At 36.6% G+C, this 21,587-nt stretch overlaps 2 protein-coding genes across 4 annotated transcripts; one reads left to right on the top strand and one right to left on the bottom strand.

Moving 5' to 3' along the window:
* Positions 1-206: 206 nt before the first annotated feature.
* On the bottom strand, positions 207-8,244 carry LOC145230531 (claudin-4-like). Of its 3 annotated transcripts, none has more exons than XM_080095974.1 (4): positions 7,696-8,244; positions 2,496-2,660; positions 1,274-1,519; positions 207-1,083 (listed from the first exon to the last, which is right to left on the bottom strand). In XM_080095974.1, the coding sequence occupies exons 1-4, from the start codon at positions 7,961-7,963 to the stop codon at positions 815-817; spliced, it is 948 nt and encodes a 315-aa protein (XP_079952100.1). In that variant the 5' UTR covers positions 7,964-8,244; the 3' UTR covers positions 207-814. The 3 variants fall into 3 exon arrangements, with proteins under 3 accessions (XP_079952100.1, XP_079952099.1, XP_079952101.1); XM_080095973.1 differs by lacking the exon at positions 7,696-8,244 and adding an exon at positions 6,312-6,612; XM_080095975.1 differs by lacking the exon at positions 7,696-8,244 and adding an exon at positions 4,506-4,934.
* Positions 8,245-8,901: 657 nt separating this feature from the next.
* LOC145228520 (PAS domain-containing serine/threonine-protein kinase-like) lies at positions 8,902-21,159 on the top strand. Its single transcript, XM_080093595.1, has 21 exons — positions 8,902-9,107; positions 10,011-10,110; positions 10,179-10,296; positions 10,518-10,688; positions 11,534-11,677; positions 12,017-12,151; positions 12,308-12,404; positions 12,474-12,616; positions 12,728-12,798; positions 12,901-12,963; positions 13,203-13,423; positions 13,880-14,155; positions 14,932-15,092; positions 15,546-15,737; positions 16,022-16,125; positions 16,377-16,533; positions 16,816-16,918; positions 17,093-17,189; positions 17,574-17,707; positions 18,876-19,016; positions 20,441-21,159. Exons 1-21 carry the CDS (start codon positions 9,002-9,004, stop codon positions 20,596-20,598), a joined length of 2,892 nt encoding a protein of 963 aa, XP_079949721.1. The 5' UTR covers positions 8,902-9,001; the 3' UTR covers positions 20,599-21,159.
* The last annotated feature ends 428 nt before the right edge of the window (positions 21,160-21,587 follow it).

Here is a 21,587-nt window from a genome sequence, read left to right as displayed (position 1 = left end):
TCGCGGTCTGTATATAGACGCATATTGGCGGCTTCCACGAAGCTGAACTGTGCTGTTACGAGCGTTTATTGCTGGTTAAGGACGGACCAATCGGAAACCTAGCAGCACTATCAAGTTTATTAGCCCATCGCTCTCAATTATCTCCGTAGGTGTTTTGTTGCTTTTTGCTGTCCGAGCTGCAATAGACACAAATCGTTTGCCAGGCTTTTGTCGTTTTAATGTGCAGATTTTATTGTACGAAGGCGCGCTGACTCAATTTCTTTTGCAACGCGATAAATTACAGATTGGAATAGATACAAAATGTAGATTAGTGGAATTGCAAATGTGCTTTTCTTGAAAATTGTCATCAATAACAGGCTATACAACGCCGAATGATAAAAAATGGAAAATACAAAGCTGTTAATGAACACTCAATACCATAATGTTTGCAAATGAAAAATACTTATGATTTTAGGGTTTTTATTTTTGCAAACTATCTGCAAGCGGTTTTACGAATTTTGTCAATTAATAATAGTCATTGTTTTGCCTTTTTACGGGTGTTACAAAACTTGTACAAAAGCGCAACAAAATGTCACATAACTAATAAAAAACGACATAAAAATACGTTTACAGGCAGTCGTATACTAAAATGAATTAAATTAAGTTGTTAAACATTAGTAAAAGGTTAACTTATATTTGTCTTGTTACTGACATTTATTATATCTATTTATCCAAAGGGAAAGCCTCACATTTGAGAAGCACATGTACATGTGACGAGTGACGTCATTTGTACATTACCCACCCAAAACGACGAGAAAGTGATAATGCAAAGTTTTCAAACAAAACCGCTTGCCCGCATGAGGTCGCTGTCATGCCTGCTGCCACCGTGGGCCGACTTTGATCGCTCGTCACTGCTGTGGCTCGTCACTGATGATGCGATCGACTCGTGACGTCGTGATTCACGACCACGGTCACGTGATGTGTGTCGTGAGCTGTGCTCATGGCGTCGTGATGAGCTTTTGCCATAGTAGTCTGATCTTCGATCGTACTGCATGGTTTGCTTGGTTTCGTAAGGCATTTCTCTGTCGTATGTTGATACAGGTTCTGTAAAAGACAAATAGTTGTCATAAATCCAAAATCTGACAATTTTTATCTTTTTGTAGCGACAACTCAATTAACAGCAAGTGGTCATTCTTCAAAACCATTTTTGTTTGCTTACAATTGAATCTAAACTTCTAAAAGACAGTTAACTATTAACGAATTCAAAATTAGTTGAAAAACTCATGTGATTTACCTGGTGGTTTGTACGAGTATTGAGCCTTGTTTGGCGAATACTTGTAACTTTCATCCACTGGCTTGTTGAAACATGTACAGCACGCCATCAAACAGCCGGTTATCAGCGAAAACAACATGGCTACCCAGCCCACATAAAGACAGGCGCCCAGGGTGTATTTCAGCTTTTGAGTTTGATACATCGGGTTGTAGTACTCGTTAACTACCTCCGCCGCATACCAGGAAACACACACGCCAGTTAGAACAGCTGAAAAACAAAGTTTAAACTCATAAAACAGGGCATGTACTTGACTTAATTTTCTTTCGATTTATTGCGATCAGTTATACCATAATAAATCCGGTTTGCCTTGTTATAGCTATAGTGTTGGTCTTTTGTTAAGCCTTTTTAATGTTCAATATTTCTGTCTTTTTTAATTAACACCGACAAGCAAACAGTATATGATACATCAACTCGCAAAACAATACATTAGCGCCATTCGGGGCATTGTTTTAAGGCAGTGGTTCTCAAAGTATGGGTCGCGACCCAAACATGGGTCGCGCAGGGTCAAAAAATGGGTCGCGCTGCAGTGATTCAATTCTGCCCAAACGAACTATTACTGTATTAAGTAAACATAAACGAATTTTCTTAATGTAGTAGTAAAGTCACCTCATTTGACACGTTGTACAGTAAATGAACCAATCATTACAACATACCGACAATGGCCTTCCAATTTTACTGTTACTCACATAGCGATTGTAACGTCATAGCACGGGGAATAATAGGACAAGGTAATCTTGCGAAACTAGACGTGGAGATGTAACAGTAAGCGTTTAAGGATGAGTAAGTATTCATACAAGAAAGCTTTTTAGATTTGGGATTCACTTCTATCAATGATCATGGTGCAAAGCGACAATGTGTGTTTTGTTATGCAGTGTTGTCAAACGAATCGACCTCGTTAAGCCTGCAGCCATTTAGACATGGGCAGACTCATATGCGGCGACGGCGTGGCCTCGAAATTGCAGTTCGTCTCGTTAATAATAATATTTAAATATTTTGATGTTTAAGGCTTGGGTCGTGAGATATTCATAAAACTCAGATTTGGGTCGCGTTTAAAAAAGTTTGAGAACCACTGTTTTAAGGGGTATATTATTTCACACTTTCCTCATATTATAACATATTGACTATTTAAATATTGACTATTTTTGTCATATTGACTTTGTAAAACATAAATTGTCAACTTTACCCGCTAGAATGTGACATATTCCACCAATTATGAGAACCCATCTTTTGGCCGTACCCTCCTCATCAATTACACTGGCACATCTCATGCCCAAGATTGAACAAGTCACACCAACTAATGAAGCGATGAATGCGATGATCATCAAAGCGCGGAAGGCATTTAGATATGCTGAAATGAAGAAATCGGTTTTATTTATAGTCAAATTGTTATTGAATATAAAATGTACCACTGTCCCTTGTAACAAAACAAGATAACACACAAACTCTGTCAAATTCTTGACGTATTGATTTTAGTTTTGTTTAATTTTTATTGATTGAGAAACCGTGAGGCCAAAAAAAGAAATAATATGGAAAACCAGAATCACAATCACTGTAGGCATTTCCAAATGCGATAAGAAATTCACATTTTTGGTCAGTTTGGCATTCACGATATAGGTGTTTATACAGCTGCCGTAGGAATTACGAACAACAGATAACAGTAATATAGAATGACCAGCCCCATTTTGAAAAGAACGACCAATCCAATGTTGCGTCGTAACGAGGTAAGACGCACCTTATGACGTAATAGTTACCCAGTGCCTACGTACTATTGACAGAAGGTCGCAACATTTATTTGAGCAAACATAATATTACATGTCAATCATTTCTCCCCAACCACTTTACTGACCATAATAGAACAGACATACGAACTACAACACCAAGACTAATAACACCAAACACTGTTGATACGCCAAGTCGTATAAGTCATGGCCGAAACATTTAACTACTAGGGCAAAGTCGCTTTTAACCAAAATAATAGATCACCATTTATCTTTTACTGTATCCCAACATAAAAGCTTTTTGTTTCAGGAGAACCCCTGGTATAGCGTTTTGTTTGAAAATGTTGCTTGCTGAAATAAAAACTGCATTTTTTTTCTAATCCAGCGGTTCCCAACCTTTCTGGTGCCGCGACCCCTTAAAACAGTTCCCAAGTTGCGGTGACCCCACGGATAAAATTAGTAGGCTATTTATTGAAATTGACTTCTAAATATCGCAAAATTTATTACTCGCTATACTTTCTTTTCCTAATAGGCCTACTTGGCTTTCGATGCATCATTACCAGCCTGAAATTTTACAAATTTAATTTTAGTTTTGTTGACTATTAAGTTATAATGAGGATAGTGATATTATCGCGACGCGAGAATGCAAAACAAGTTGGCAGGTGCTGACTTGGTGATTATAATTATGTAAATACAGTATTATTACGTAATACAAGGCAATAATTAGCATTATATGAAAACAATTAAGTTTTTGAAAATTAAAGATCCACCTTTCTGTAGTTACTAGTTTACATACGAATTAACAAACAATGTCGGGAAGGATTGTTGTGCCCAGTTCTTTTGTTTTTTATTTGTTAAATCAGTCTATGCCCAGAAATGAGTTGGGAGCCATTCCCTTAGTTAGGCGACCCAGACACATTGTCAGGCGACGCCATAGTTGGGGTCGCGACACACAGGTTGGGAACCGCTGGACTAATCTGTTAGGACCCGGTTCACCACCAAATCTAATGAACAAGTACAAATGTGTTGGACACAGGGCAAACATGAAAGTCATCATTGCTTGTTACAAGTCGTTAGTCTGTGTTCATGGGTAAGGTGACTTTCAAGCCTTTACCAAAAATATGCCGAGACAACCTAGGTCCTAGTCCTGTTGGCTAATGGATTTTGTTTTATGGCCCATTATGCGATAATAAAAACATGCTGTAAAGTCTGTGGGGTATAATGATAGACCTCGTCAAATAGTGACCAGTATATGTTGCCTTCAACTAAGAGTTACTGTTCTGCCAATTTGCTGTACAGGCCACAGCAACTAGTCACTGCCAAACATTTCTATATTTCATTGTGATAAAACAAAATACGCCGAGTTAATGCATTAAAACTGAAGCATTCAAACATTGTAATTTTGTTCTTTACATAAATGATCCTTCGCCGTGCAAGGTTAAAATAGTTTTTTTGAGTGGTAGGCAAACACTTACTAGGTAGCCCAATAAGCGCTTGATCGTAGTTGTCGCAATTCCAGTACTGGTAACCATAGCTCACACAACGTACCCAAAGACCCTCAAAAGACTTGATATTTTGCATGTTCATTTCTGAATCTACTTTCGAATTTACTCGCCATTGTGGAGTTACAACCACAGTTAGAACAAGAATCAAAGCAATACTCCCAGTAATGACTGAAATATTCACTTGTGTATCAATACCCATCTTTTATGTTGTAAGCTGAATTGAATTACCTCTCTGCTGGCTTAGTTGCTACAGTGAAAGATAGTGGATACTGAAACCGTACAAGGATAGGTATGTTTACCAACGCAGTGAAATGCCCGTTTTTGTAATGATTAACAGTGATTAAGAGCAAAGCCCGATTGTGCAAACATTGTAAAGCCCATAGTTTATGAACCATTGAACTCGGTTTGATGTAAAATAAAATGCAATATCTTTGTCAATAGTAATTTTTTGCATTTATTTAATGTTTTTGTTGCTTTTACAGTTGTGTAAATCAGCAACAATTTTGAATATTTATCGTTTTTGCAAATTTGCTCAGACTCGACACTTTAGTGACATCTGGCGACAAATTTCAAATCGTTGTGCGCCTTTTTCAACCAATAAAACCTGCTAGGCATCTATTACATACTCTCTACAGTAAACAGAACACTTTTTGCCTTATTGGTAAACTCTGCTGTCATTCACATTCCAAAAAGGCAAGAAATGATAAATTTAAATTTGACATTTAGACGAGTTTTCCAAAGTTTGTTCCAAGCACATATGGTTTACTGATATACTTACTGTAAATGTATCCCGTGTACCCCGAGTTGTAGCCACCTGTGGTGCCCATGAATATTTGCAACTGAAAGCACTGGGTAATTTGTTGAGCCTCTTTTACACAGGACAGAAACAAACCCTCGAATTCCCATATATTTGTGACAACGGCAGCACCACTCCATTGATAGGTTGTTCGCCAGTAGGGGGCAGCAAGCACAAACACTTCCATAAGCATACCCAATAAGGCGATTATAAATGCCGCGTTTCGCATTTTTGATGAAGCTACTGCCATTTTTGTGTTAGTTTTCTAAAGTTTCGTTTTAAAAACAAATACAAATCACTGAAAAAAGAGTTATTTTTCTTTAAACACAATAAACGTGTTTATAACTTATCTAAATATTTTTTTGTTTCGTGTTTATTTAATAATGTTATTTTCTTTGTAACAGTTTAATTTTGTGTGTCTTCACGTTTGTTTATTTCAAAATTTGAAACTTATTTTGTTTGGCAAATATGATTTTGATAAACCTGCCGCTTTTTTGATTGTATACCACCAATTTTAACTTTTTTGGCTGGTTAACAAAAGACAAATATTTCGCAACATCCTGACGATAATGCAAATTTTCACTTATCTTTTCTAATTTGTTTTTAGTGGAAAAAACAGCTTTATTGAATAAGATGCTTTTTACACAAGTTTCATCAAAAGTCCAAAGTCAACTGAAATACTTTAGCAGTGGACAGCAAAATTCGAACACTCGGATAGGCTAATTCAATCCGATTAACTTCTACGACTTATTGCATATAAACTGTTTACAGCGTCTGACATCCAAAACTTGTCTATGCTAAACCAACGCGCGCCTTACCAACTGACGATTATATCCGTCTACCTGCGTGCAGCGAACATACAGCCACCCCACCCACGTACGCAACTCGTGACATCTCACAGAAAATATACGTCCCTTTGTAGTTTCCCAGCAACCCTCCTCAAACAATGGAAAAATTCTCATTAACTCTTGATTACTTACAGTATATTCCTGTCATCATCGCCGTTCCAGTGTTGAAGGCTCCAGAACTGTAAGTCCCAAATATTGGCATCTGAAAGCATTGGTTGTTGCCCTGGTAACCGAAAGTCTGGACACACGTCAAAAATATGCCTTCGTATGACCAGATGGTTGACATCACATTGGCGCTTCCCCAAGATGACGTCACGCGCCAATAAGGAGCCGCGAGCACAAAAATTATCGTCAGCAATGATAGAATTGCAAAAACTAATAAAACTCGCCTTAAAAGAGGCGACACCGGCGCTACTTTATCTGACATTTTTTGCCTAATAATTTTAAAAACAGCAAAATCATAATCAACTTAATGTAAACATAAAACTATATCACCATAAAACCAACTTTAAAACTACAAGCAACGCTTACGGTTTGTAGCTGATCTATAAATACAACTATATAAATTACTTTCTCTTGTATATTTTTTCCTGTTCTGTTCTAATCGACTACTATGTTTGACCTTTTAGTTTACCGCAAAAGCGAAACAAAGTACATTCGCATGTTTCTTGGGCTCGACAAACGATGTACTGAAAAAAGACTACGTCATTCATCCATCCCTTACAACATGGCAACAGGTCGTCGTTCCTTGTTGCCCGGCAAAGATGTTGTTTGCATTTAAAACCATCCAAGCTATTTCAACTATATATGGTAAATATCAAACGTGTACTCTTGTTTGAATTAATCCACAATGAGAATCTGTGCTGTTGTGAAACTCTTTGTTATTTACGTTTGGATTGGCTGCCTGTGCCACACTACTTACATTTACTTAAATACAACACGCAAGAAATACCTATCACACATATATTAAGCCAAATGGTCGTACAGAGCGGTTCTTCAAACGCTTCGGTAATTACTTGTACCGCAAATTGTGATGTAATAGTTTATCTTCGTCTAGTGTTGCTAAATACGCTAGTTACTTTTCAAGACAATCACATATAGTAAGACCTACAAACCAGTACAAAACTTATCAACGTTTGGCAAATGCTGATGGCACCAACGGCTTGATAAAACGCGTAGTTCGTTGAGAGGAGTAAAAAAAACAGTGCGGCTGTACTGCCAATATCTGTTTGGGGCGTAAGACAAACGAATTGAGCAATATAAATGGCCCTGATGTCCATTTCATATACGTTTGCTCGAATACGTTCTAAAAATGCACGTTTTGATGTGATCAAAATGTTTAAAAAAATCAAAAAATGCAACGTAGCACAACAAACGAAAATGCCTAAAGTTTATTACAAAGCCATCTACTGTTACAACCCAAAATTTCCCATTGTAAATTATTTTAAGCAATATTTTTTGCACCACTTTAGGGTGTGGAAATATGACAATGAATATCTGTACTTTTAATACTTACAATATAATTGGTTGTAGTAGTAGTAGCTGCCGGACCCTGTATATGCCGAGCTACCTATTCCCATCTGCATGCACTGAATGTTTCTCCCTGCGAAAAGACAAGACATCCATATCCCTTCAAATGCTTGCACCGTGTTGTAGATCTGGTCTGATGCTTGATTGGAAGAGTTTCGCCAAAATGGCGCCGCAAAAACGAAAGTTATGGCAAGAAACGTAAAAATACCAGCTGCAACGTAGGCCACTCTAACTGCAGACCTACCCTTTTCCATTTTGGTTGACAACTGATGTTAAATTTGTCACCTAGTACTGTAGCGTCACATAAGCTTTGATGCTCTTTAGTGACATCATGTGTATCTCTTTTTGTGCACTGACTCAAGAATTAAACTACTTGAATTGTTCGAATTTAAAGAGTGTATCAAATATTAGATTAAAAAATGTCGATGCGTTTCGTGGTAAAACTGATTTCTTGGACACCCACGGCACTTATGTCTGATCAGTAAAAGTGCATTTTTTATTTTTGAATCGGCAGTCGGCACCAAGGCGAAATTGTACCATGTGGAGATAGATTCTGTCGTCATTTTTTTACATTAGGCCTGGAACTGTGGACTTCTTCCTAAATGTTTTTGCCCCTGCATTAAAATGTTAAATTGTATTGATTCCTGCATTCAAAGGGTCCAAACTCTTTCTAAGCGTTGAAGAGATGTAAACAGGAATTAGGTGAAAAAATATTTGGTTTACTACTTTTCAGCAGCTGTTTTGTTTACATAACGTTTTACAGGATCTGGATTACCGTAGTCTCGCCACTCGCCAAAGCAAAATCTATCAAGAGTTTCTATAACTTTGGTCGCCAGGTGGCTAGCGTTTACAGAAGCGACACTTAAACGGAGCACATACAATATGACAGAAACGGGTAACCGTTGAAACATATTAGGTAATTTATTTGCCGTAAAATAAACACATAATGCAGTGCAGTTTCATAAACATGTTTTTATGTTGCGTATATATTGAATCAAAGAATATTAAAATAATCTCGTTCCGCATCAAGTTTTAAACTGTACTTCTGTGATTTACGTTTCAAATCGTGTTTTCGGCGGGCAATTTGTTTCAAGTGTTTGCTTTACAAAAAGTCGTTCGGTTTGTTGCTGTAAAGTTTTTTAGTAGAATTAAATCTTTTAAGTTTCTTCTACTTTTGAAGCTATTGTACTCATTTGTTTTAAACTTACCCTTTGATATAGGCAGATTTTATTAGTTTAAGTTTAGCTTTTGTTTGTTTTTTGTACCAAATTTTTACTCTGGTTTTGTTCAAAATGTATTTGCAAAGCTCGTTTGAGCACAACCAATCCTATCCCAGAGTCAACAGTGGGAAAAAGTCAAAAGTATCATCTTTACTGAAAAGCATTACAAAGTTTACAGGTCAGTATGGTTCCTTTTCTTATTGTTATTTTTTAAATAATAAATAACACACTGGGGTTCCTCCATTTCTCGACTTTTTCGTTTCTCGAGAAACGAGAAATTAAAAATCCATTTCTCGAGAATCTTGAAAGTCTCGAAATTTTTATTTAAGCCGATTTTCTAACAAAAGTAGTGACTCGCTCGCAAACCAGCAAAAAACAAAGCGACTGTTATAGATCTTACGCAACCAGGTGTGACTACTGCCTGGGAAAGGTGAAAGTTTAGCGGCATCGCACGCTAAAAATCGCTGTTTCGGAAGCAAAATAAGAAAGTTATGTGCCCAGTTCGATCTAGAGGCATGTTAAAACGAAAAATACACGTAATAAGAGGTGTCGCATTTACTTTTTGTTTAAGATACGTGAAGTAATTTTTCTCGAGAAATTTTTATTCATTTCTCGAGAATCGAGACTCGATTTTTTCGAGATTTCTCGAGAAGGAACTCTATAACACACCAAAAGACAATAAAATTTCCAAGATTTGATGATTTGAGGGCGAGGCAATAAATAAAATTTCCAAGATCTGATGATTTGAGGGCGAGGCAATAACTTAATACCTTCAACATCCAGTCTGCAGAGTGTGACAGCTGCACGCATGTGTTTTTTTTTGAAAAAAAATGTTTGCACGCGAAAATTTTGCACCGGAGGCATTTATAAATTACAATTGGGCTGTCTTGACCTCTTTTACTTGCTTTGTGCCTGCTGAAATTGGTCTTGCACGCGAACTTAAGGGTCGCGCACGCAGGACATGTATGTGCTGCATGCACAAGATCTCGTCGGGAACTGCCATGTTCTGCAGACTGGCACAACATCATTGTCCAAAATTCTTTTTTAGCGCTAACTTCAATTTACACATATATATTCTCAGGTGATGAAATAAATAGTTGCAGTTATTCTTATGATGCAATACTGGATACAAACGATCATGACTCATCATTTAATGGTTCAAACAAATCACACGATCTTAGGTATGTGATTTATTTTCAACTTTTTACACATTTAACACTTTTTTTAAAAATGTGTTTTCCATTTTAAGGCCAAGTTCTAGACAGTCGTTTGGAAAGTCTATGAAAAAAATGTTGATGAATGATGATTTTGATGCTAATGGTGCTCTGAGCAAAAGTGTCTTAACCCTTGATGCTGAAACACTTGAGGTAAGGAAGATGTCATGCCCATGCTCCCATGTTAAAGCACATTAATTCATAAACATCCAAATCTAATGTCACTTTCTTCATTCTACTGTATATTGTAGCATCGTAAAAATTATATTATATAAGCAGAATACAAAACATAAGTAGCCAGTTAGCCTACCTATAAAGGACAAAGTTGTGAAGTGAATTATAAGATAAGTGTAAATTGTGTATCATATTTTCAGGTACTAACAGCTAACCGACGTGCTTGTAACTTGTTCGGTTACTCTCCAAAGTCATTGATTGGAATGAAAATGAGTCAACTTTTTCGAATGGGGTCATGTGATGAGAAAGAAGCGCTCATGCATGATATTAGTCGACCTGCTGGAAATGTTGTGGTTACCTGTGGGAAAGTGGTATGTTTGCTAAAATATTTTTATTGTTTTTATTGTCAATTCTTGTATTTTTACAAATATTTTTGATGTGTTTGCAATTTTGCATAGTTGTAAGTTTGTACTTTATATTTTAATTGAACTTAAAGTTTTAGGTTACGAAGAAAATATTAGTTACCTAAATAATGAAAACATACTAAGGTCGTGTATATATATAAATCGTCCGGTTAATCGCATACCGGTTTATCGCATAAACCGGATATTCGCATCGATTTTCAACGAAATATGCGATTAACCGGATGGATGATCTCTATGTGAAAGTCGAACAGACCGAGTTTTTTGAATAAAAAACGACGATATGATGGTAAAATCCTCCGGAGGTAATGTATGCGAAAAAGACGTAGATGCATGTTTGCATTTTACACCAAATAACGCAACTAATTTCAACGTTGAAAATGACAGTCTCAACCATAAAATATTTTGGAAAAGTTATTAGGAAATTAAGTCGGCGTTCAGTGTACCGCTGTACGATAGCAAGGAGTCGTTATCTCAAAGCCGTGCACATTGATCCTTTTTTATTGGCTTATCTAATCGCCAATAGTGATGTTTACATATCAACCGGATTATCGCATAATCCGGTTAATCGCATCAAATACCCTTGGCAAATCGATGATGCGATTATCCGGATTCGTCTGTATACATGATTTCAAATTTGCATGCCAGAGTTCATCAATGAATCTTTTTTGATAGAAATTGTAATTTAAAAAAAATATGCATAAATTATGGGTTTTCACTAGGGTTGTAAAACCTAGATTTTGTAAAAAGGGTCCAGTGATGTCAAAACAGAGCTTATTTTCTAAAAATTGCAGATGGAAGCAATCTCTGGTACTGGAAAGGATGTTCCTGTGTCAGTGTGGATGAAGAAAGTAAAAGGCCAAAACGATCAACTTAGATGTATTGTTGTACTTCAGCCTGTGATTAGGGTGGTGGGCGAAGTCAGTTTTAATTCGGAGGTGAGGGCTTGTTATGGTTATTACATAGCTCTAAAATTGAATGTACAATAGTGTATTGCAGGGATCGCAATCCCTGGCTAGCATGCCAAGATTAGGACATCAGGATTTAATTCTAACACCATAAGTTATGTGAGAATTAATACGATTAACTAGAATTGTCTGTCATTGTTTTTTTCAGGGGAACACATTTATTTCAAAATGTTTGGTCTATACAATTTTGATTTTCAGATAATTCTAGCATAGTGATTTTCAAAATGTTATCTCAAATACCTAAGCATTATGTCAAAGACCTTAATACAGGTGTAAATTAACCAGGTTATTATTGTTTCTTCACTTCAGGGTCAAGTTTTAAACTGTGATGATAATTTCTCCATGATTCATGGTTATTCAACCTCCTCCTCTGTAGTTGGTTGCAACATTCACCAATTCTTACCAATGTACAAGCTTCCACAAGCTGGAAAAAGAATAGCCAAAGTTTGTAGTTTTTTTGTGCCAATAAATTATGTGTATAATACGGTACTAAAAGTTTGTTTAATGTATGGTATTGATAGATTTTTCACACTTACCGAAATAATCAAGAATTGAACTTAAAGATAATCTAGATATTGAGTTGGTTGTTGTTGTATTCAGGACATTAGAAAGCAGCGAACAACAGGACAAACATGTGATGGCCAGATGTTCCCAATTTCTGTTTATGTTCAAACTCATGAAAAAGATGCTTCCTCAGGTACATGAAATGTGATGCTACTTATATCATGATTATTATTATCTATTTTCACCACAATTCATTTGTCAGAAGCAATTTATACTGCTGCAGTGTGGTTCTTTACCAGTATAAATGGTCTTCTATCCATAAACAAAGATGGTGACATAGAAGGGATTAATAATAACTTCTCACTTGCTATGCTGGGTTACAGAACTGAAGAATTAAAATCTATGGTGAGTGTTTAAATTTTTTTCGTTTTCATGTGAAATGTATATGCATGCATGTTTTGTTTAATGAGAAGTTGTTTTTCTCTAAGTTTAATGCACAATTGCTTTATTTTTTAGAATATTGCAGAGCTATTACCTAGCATTGGATCAACTGCTTCTTGTTTACTGAATGAAAAGAATGAAATCCAGTAAGATTGAGTACAATATGACATAAATAACTCATTTCAAATTATGTAAAGGTATTTTTTTCATTTTCATACAAATTACCTAGGTGTGTATTGTTTCAACAGAAATGCAGATTTTTCAGAAACGTTGATTGAAAAACATTCTGAAGCTGATAGCTCCTCCCAAAGGTACGCTTGATTTATTGTAATGATTGTTAAACTTTGGTACACAGATCTGTTCATAAGTTTAATGAGAAATATAACGGCCCGTAAATAGATGTAAAAAGCGACTACTTTGTTGTTCAAACATTTAGGCATTTTAGTCATATATCAGTGACATGAGGGGCCACATCAGTTACACACATTTAAAAAGATTCCAATTGTTCAATTATTATCAGAATTTTGACAATTTCTTGTTTTGTTTTCAGTTGTGGGACTTTTGAGCTGATTGAAAATGTTACAGAAAGTTTTCTTCAACTGACCACCACCAGTCCGGGTGGAACAAAACCTAGAGCTGCTAAACAATCTGAAAAGATTGACAACAAAAATGTGGATGAATCATGGGTTGAATTGACAATGAATCAACCCGGGCAGTCATGTATTGATAAAATTAACTCCCTTTTGAATGGAAGCAACGACATTTTAGCAAGTGTGTACTTTTTTACCACTGATGTGTGGAATATTTGTTTTGCCTAAATTATCCGTCCGATTCGTCCATTTTTACAGATTTGGTTTCGGCCAAATAATTTGCATTTAATTTAAATTGAATCGCTTCAATTATGACTTTTTAAAACATCATTATTTCTCCTACTCCAGCTTCGTCCAACCACAAATTAGGCCGATTCGGTGCATCTCTAGGTTTTTCTATTTCCTTTAAACAAACTTATGCAATCTTGATTTTTGTTGTACGTTTTGCTTGTATGGTTTAGTGCGAAAAATATAATGCTGCAGGACTAAGTCATTTTTAACAGGATGGAATTTAAGCTACGGTAACTTTTAGTGGTTTTTGTGCAGGTAGATTTAAAAAATCCAATATTAAACTAAAAAAGCGAGTATTTGAACGCCTGTACTGCAACATAGGACTCAACAAATTTTTAATCAACAGATATGAGCAATGACTCAGCAGTTCATTCCAATTCGGGTCACCAAGCGACAACCAACGTTCAAAACGCCTCCTCAAGGTCACCACCATACTCAGACTATCAATCCGATGACAATTGCTCCTGTAATGTGCCCGGTGTGGCATTACCCAAGCGTGACCAGTTCGCTATTACGTCAACACCGTTCGAGAAACGCGTTGTATCAAGGTTAAGGTCAAAGGTCGATTTGGCCGAGGGTCACCACGAGGGTCAGGCCAGACATAAGAACGGGACATTAATAGGTGAGGTTTTAATATACAGTACACCTCGGTTGAATCTGGACCCGATTGAACCAAACAAATTGTCCGGGTTAGGCCAAGATCTGGATTACTGATGTGGATTAGTTAAAGTTTTACCACATTACAAATCATTTTACCTCAAGTTTTGTCCAATTAGGGAAGATCCGGATTACCCGAATCGGGCTCAACCGAGGTTTACTGTATATGTGTGTTGCTAAAATTTAAGCAGATTTGTGGAGTCAAGTCGGTTTCAAAAGTTTTTAAAAAGTGGAGTTGGAGTCAGAAAACTTTATCCGACGCCACAATCCTGAATTTACCCGTAGTTAAAACCAGTAATGATTTGGGTCAAACTTAGCACGTACTGGAGTCCTCAGTAACCTGGAATTTTGTTCATGCTCCAAAAGCTCCTAATGGTGAACAACAGTTATGCGGATTTGTGGTGTTTTGATACACTTTTTCCCTGTACATGTCGATGTGGTGTTTTGCCATACAAACGTACTGGGTCAAAATGGTAAACATTTTCAACACAAAAATTAACCGCGAATTATGAATTATTATATCATATACATAAAGGGCTTTGTAATGTCTATGGATTACTTTAACTTCCTGTGTTTACGATTATTCTACATTACAAAAAAGAACTAAAAACTTGACGACTTGTTATTACGTCATAAATTTGACGTAACAACGTGACGTACTCATGCCAATTGCACAATTATAGAAAAAGTTCAGCAATATTGCGTGGAACAGGTTGAGTAATTTTTTTGCATATCTTGCAGAGGTGGAATATGAAGTCGTGAGTGCAAAGGACAACTACTTCGTGTGGATGAGACTTAAAAATCACGAACCTTTCAGTTGTAATTCTTCACATCTGTGTAGCAGTTTTAACTCGACTCTCCCTTCTCTCAATGCATCCGCTGTCAGCGGGATGCTAGATTTTGTAAGAATTATGCTTGATTTTTTTGGTTACATAAAAAGTAAGGTTTTGTTAAGCCCTATGATATGCTTTTAGATGCTATATGTGGGCCTTAAGTAACTTACAAATTTTAAGTTTTACAAATTAATAATATAACTTAAAATCTGATTGCAAGCTTTTCATGCCAACGTCGTCACATTTACTTGCATAATCATTTGTCTTCTGTCGCTTTATGAGCATCCCCAAAAAATTTTCGGATTTGTTGAAGATATACCGGAATACCCGATGTCGATTGGTTAAAGCCGTACCACATTACAAATCATTTGTACCTCAAGTTTTGTCTGAATTAGGCAAAGATCCGGCTTAACCAAAGTTAACTGTATTCAGTTTTTACCCGATTCTAATAGTAATTTAAAACATACTTTTTTGTAATGATAAACATTCGTTCATTCAAGGTGTATATGTTACATTTTCTAGTCTCTAGGTGCCGCCATAAAACAAGAGGCCTGTCGCCATAACAACGACAATGTACCTGTGTCGCACGAGGGCGATGAAGAGTGGCATGCAGTGCAGGGGGAATTTAACCGCAAATATGACGTCACAAAAAGTGTCGGAAACGGAGCTTTCGGTTTCGTGAAGCTAGCTTGTCGAAAAAGCGACGGAAAAAAGGTTAATTCGAAATGCAAAACAAATTATAAGTTGAAAGAAAAACGCTTTGTAAACTCTTTTGTTCAAGAAAAGTTTCCTATTGCAAACTCTTGGATGAATTGTATCTGTTTTTCACAAAATTCTTTGTAAATGCTGTGCACTTTATCGATTTGGAGACTATAATCTCTTTGCTGTGATAAACTTAGCTTAGTTTGTAACACTTAACTAATGACTCTAAGAAATTAATGACTCTGACTCTGGAATCTCTAAGAAACTATGCAATTAAAACTTATTTGTAAATGCAGGTCGTAGTAAAGTTTATACGAAAGGAGAAAATACTTGAAGAGTGTTGGGTGGAAGATTATGAAACTGATTCGGAAATTCCCTTAGAAATTTCACTCCTTATCAAGTAGGTTTGTGTTCCAGCCAAATTTGTATTAAACTGTCAGCCACATACATAATTTCAATGTTACGTTCTGTTGATTTTTTGTGACATCATAATTTGGCGCTGACGTCATAATTAAACCCCAATGTTTAACTTTTAACGAAATTTATCATAAGTGTATGGTCCCCTATGTACACCGTTGTAGAAGGGTCAATTTGTTTTTTGGGACAATTTTTGGCACAATGTAATTCGGACATTGGGGATTTTTTGAGCAGATTTCGTCATGAAAACGTCATTCGAGTGACGGAATTTTTCGAGAATGAACGATTTTTCTCGATGATTATGCCACAACACGGGGAAATTGACTTGTTTGAGTTTATTGATCGCTCGCCGCGGATGGATGAAACTCTCGCTAGCTACATTTATAGACAGGTATGCCAACAACCTTTTTAAGCAGTTGCACTAATTAAAATTAAAGAAATAGCGATATTTTAAAACATTAGTATTACTTTTCGATCATAATTTTTGTGGACTGATAATTTGCCTTGAAAGTTTAGCTTTTTAATTTTGGTTAAAGCGTCCAATGTAAATACATATAAAAACCGCATATCGAACACAACTTTTTTTTGTCCAATAGAATTACTGGATTAATAAATTTAAAATTACGCCAAAACGTATTCATATTTTATTTAAATTATCCTACTTTTTTGCTAGATTGTTTCTGGTGTAAAATATCTTCATCGTCAGGGAATTGTTCATCGCGATATCAAAGACGAAAATGTGATAATCGACAGAAATTTTTCCTGCAAGCTCATTGGTAGGTAGATGGGTAATTGTTGTGTTTGCTGCTTAAAAACTCTGTGTTCCACCGAGACTTTGAAAGCACGAGGATCAGTACCAATTACTGAGTAATGGGGGTTTTCTTCTGCACTTTGGCTACTCCTGGCCATTTACCAAGTCCACCAAACAACACGAATCTTTGTATTTTTAGATTTTGGCAGTGCTGCTTTTTACAAACCGGGAACCACTTTCGCAACGTTTTGTGGAACAATTGAATATTGCTCTCCAGAAGTGTTGCTTGGTAACAGGTGGGTTATCTATTTTTACGCTGTCATTTTGTGGGTATGTTTGCGAGTTATCGCGATAGGTGGCACACAGAGCATTAACGAATATTTACAAGCGAACTTTACAAGCGAAGATAATGCTGACGATAAGGACTATTTGGGCGAGGTTTTTATTATAAACTTAACATTGAAACTTAGTTCCTAATGCTGAAATAACTGCAATCTATACGCTATCTATCGAAATTTAGCAAACGTTTGTGATTTGACGTTTATAGCTTTTAAAACACATGATTCGGGCCGGAATGTAACAGTGTTATAGGTCATACCCTTGTGTAGTCATTTATTTTGGTAATTTCCGAATGTGGGACAATACATTATGGGCAGTACCCCTAATCTTTTTGTCTTTAGATACGACGGACCTGAACTTGATATGTGGGCATTAGGAGTCACTTTATACACTCTCGTGTTCGGGGAAAACCCTTTCCAGTCGATCGAAGAGACCATTGAGGCCGAACTGAAACCACCGACGCGGCTTTCTGATGGTAAGAAACTTTTACCTACATTACTTTATTTCCTAGTAGAGTGTCCAGCGATGACATCGTCAAATGGACCGAATGGGGCGGGAACTTGGCCGAATGGCCTGGCGCGCCTGACCCATATACAGACTAATCGGGATTCGTCCCCTGGGTTCGAACCCCGTGAACGACAAAGGGCAATTTTCAGTTCTCGGACTGTCGCCTGATTGTCGAAAAATACAATACAAAAAATGGACCGAATGTTTAGTTACGAAACTCTGTTTTGCAAACAGTGCAGTTGCACAAAAAACTAATTTTGAACTTCATTGCAAAGTAAGGGTTGTGAAAAACTTGTCAGAATGTTTAGAATCGTCCATAGCAAGGAAGGGCTATTTGGGACTAAACCAGGGGTGCACAACCTGCGGCCGTACGGCCGCATGCGGCCGAGTAGACGATTTTGTGCGGCCGTGAACAAGTTTATTAAAATATATGCACTGGCGGCCGTGACGTAAAAACCTCTTTTGCTAAATATTTTGACTTTCAAACTGCATTAAATAGATTTTGTAAGACTGTAAAGAATATTACCAGCCTAGTGACCCTGTGCATCACACTTTATATACACCTATTGTGTGCAAACAATGCAAATAAACAGTCACCTCTTGCGTCACAATATAGATTATGACGTCATAAATAACTCAGACTGGTCGTCAGACTGTTTAGCTCAATCTGTGGATCAAGTTTCAAATTATCCGGGCTTTTTGAACGCCATTCAATGGTTTATGTATGTGTGGGACAAGCCCTATTTTCACATGATAAATTTAAAAACAAAAACAAGCAGGTAATTGGCGGCCGTTGGTGAAATAAGAATCTGCGATGCGGCCGTCTTAGCAAAAAGGTTGTGCACCCCTGGACTAAACCATACATCCGTCACATGCAGAAGTTGGTTGGTAAACATAAAAATACTGTAAACCTCGCTTATACCGGACCTTTTTGGGCCAAAAAAATGTCCGGATTAGGCGAATATCCGGATTAAACGACGTCGGTTAGTTAAAGCCTTATCACATAATAAATCATTTGTACCTTTTGTCCGAATTAGGCAAAGATTTAACCCAGATTTACTGCACAAGATTCATACATTTGTCACATGCAGAAGTTAGTAAACAAAAAATGTCATATTACGCTGTTTGACTTTCAGAGCTGATGTCAACGATACGCTGGTTGCTTCAACCCGTTCCCGAACACAGATGTACCATGAATTTATTACTGGATGAGCCGTGGGTCAATCTACCGTTTTCGCTTGACGAATATTCGTGGGACGAAGTATTTCGACACTCAGGTAATAACCATGGGATTTTCGGACCTATTTTTTATATCCTGTATTATATATCGTTCTGCCAACGATTTGGTAAAGCGCAGAAACGATGTATTATCCCTGGTTGGGAACCACTGGCCTAAACTTTCAACAGGGTTCTCGCGGGTAAAACCTGGAAAGGTTTTGGAATTTAAATTTATTTTTAAGTCCTGGAAATGTTTTGAAAAAAAGCCAACTTATGCAAAAGTCCTTGAAAAAGTATAGAAGTTTGCGCCTATTTTTACCCTAAAATGCCGGATAGAGATAGGAATTTCAAATTACGTAACGTTTGTATATTCGTTGCAAGTATGGTAAATTATGGTAAAGCCTCTTTTCTAGTTTTACTATGGGAATTGCTCGATTTTTTTCGAATAAGGTTATCAAATTTGTTTTTTTTCTTGAAAAGTTTTGGAAAAATCATGGAATTTATGAACGAAAATTGCGCGGGAACCCTGTTTTAATGTCCTCAGTTTAAAACATTCCAAATAACCTATGTTTTGTCACCATCTGCATTCATGATTCTATATTGTTTGACACAGTGTGCATTGTTTACTAATCGTTAATTGGTGTTTTTTTATGGATAAAACCTGATCTATGAATTGTGTGTGAGCAATATTGGCGGTATAATGCAGTAGTTCAGATAAAACTGGTCTGCCGTTTTGAAACCTATTGTTGCTTTAATTTTCGTGAAAAATCATTCAACTACCCTCGGGGTATTTCCCCAGGCGTTTTTATTTTCCATTCAAAAACTTTCCACGGTCGCGCACACAATGGCAACCAGTAACTAGGTGAAACATGAAAACAATAGGAGAGGTGTTTGGAAGTCGTCTCGTTCTGTGTTGGCGATCGTATTGTGTTTAATTGTCTGTCGCCTTTTGTTTAATTTCAAACACTAGAACCGCCGTGCTTTGGGCGTTTTCAGCACAAAGCTGTTTATCAACGTTGTATGACTTTAAACTGACATTTATGTGTTAAAATTTGAACTTGTTTAAATGGTTGACTGATTTAATGACCTGAGAATTTTACACAATTGTAAACTTTAACTTTTTACATTATATGTTTAAAACATAGCTGATGAACTTTGCATTCATTAAATAGTGGTTTAAATTTGCGTTCAAGCTAAATTGAATGGACTTTACACATACTGTGTTTCCGACTGTTTTTGAATTGCATCGATTCAAAACTTTTCTGCCATTTTGCAAATCCGTTTTTAAAGGTTTTTTAGACTTGTAATGAATCATCACTTAAAGTTTCTTTAATTTACATTTTTTATGCTTGAATGTTTGGAAAAAAACCTCTTGCACATTGACTGGACTAAGTTAACGGAACGCACAGCATTTTTTAAATATTCCTTGAGTGTATAAACTGTAAAATAGAATTTAACTGTTCAGTTTTTGTTATACTTTCAGATGAATCAGCTGGTTTGGACAAAGAAAACATCAGCATGGAGTCACTGGAGCGTAGCCGAGGCATCCCAAACGCCGAAAAAGTTGATTTGCCCAAGCATGACGATATTTTTCCTTTGAGGAGGCGTCTGGAAAACGTCAATTTGAACCACTCTATCTAGCTGACATTTTGCATGATTGCGATGAAAACTGGTGCTATTGTTTCTATGGGACTAGTATACTTTTTTAGGCAATAATTGGTACGAAAAAATGAGAAGCAATTAGTTAAATTGTCACAAAATAACATTTTTACACATTTGTACCTATTTTTAACCGATAAAAAATGCGTTTACAACTGAGAAGAAAAAAATATTAAATTCTTGGCGACTGTGTGAAAAGACATAAGATTACAGTTGCATAATTAGTTTTTTAATTTTCTTCTTTACACTAAAATGAATTTCCCCAACAGTTTATATTTTTACAAAATTAGATTTACCAGATTTACCATTTGTTGTACTAATTTGCCTAAGAAACTGTAACAGACCCATTTGGTTGTCGCTTGCTGTTGTGTTTTGTAAATGGTTTTATATTTCCAGCAACGGTTTTGCTTCTTCAACAAGCTAAAAATCCGAGTTTTTGTTGGAAAGTCTTCATAATACTGTGATTCGAATTTTATCGTTTACACTGCCTAGCGGCGTGAACCGTTGTTGGTGTTTTGTACAAATAAATCGCAGATGAACGCAGCACTTCGTGGAATATTGGCGTCACTTCCGGCAACACGTTGCAAGAGCTTTTCACAAAGTTTGATATTCATGCGCCACTTGCGAATACAACAAAAAAATTTATAATTCACAGAAAAATGCAGTATTAGAAACTTTTTAGAAACACATTGTCGAAAAGTTGTGAAATTAGGGAGTTTAGTTTTGATTTACTGCTAATGAACTATGATTTACGCAAAAATGGAGAGTAAATAAACCAGCGGAGGGACACTGAATGATTTTGACGCGGCACAAGTGATTTAGAAAGGTCAACGAGGCATTGCGGCCAGTGGTGCGTGACCAGTCCGTGACGTCACACTGCTGACGTTGTACGCGATTCAGGAATTGTATTTGTCAGTCGATTGTCGACATTGCGCGAAGCGTTTTGTCGTAAAATTTAGTCTCATGCAGGA

The sequence above is a fragment of the Phallusia mammillata genome, chromosome 5 (genome assembly GCF_965637545.1).
Source record: "Phallusia mammillata chromosome 5, kaPhaMamm4.hap1.1, whole genome shotgun sequence".
Classification (NCBI taxonomy): Eukaryota; Metazoa; Chordata; class Ascidiacea; order Phlebobranchia; family Ascidiidae; genus Phallusia; species Phallusia mammillata.
The sequence above is the reverse complement of the archived record's forward strand: the minus strand, read 5'-3'. Positions and strand labels throughout refer to the sequence as shown.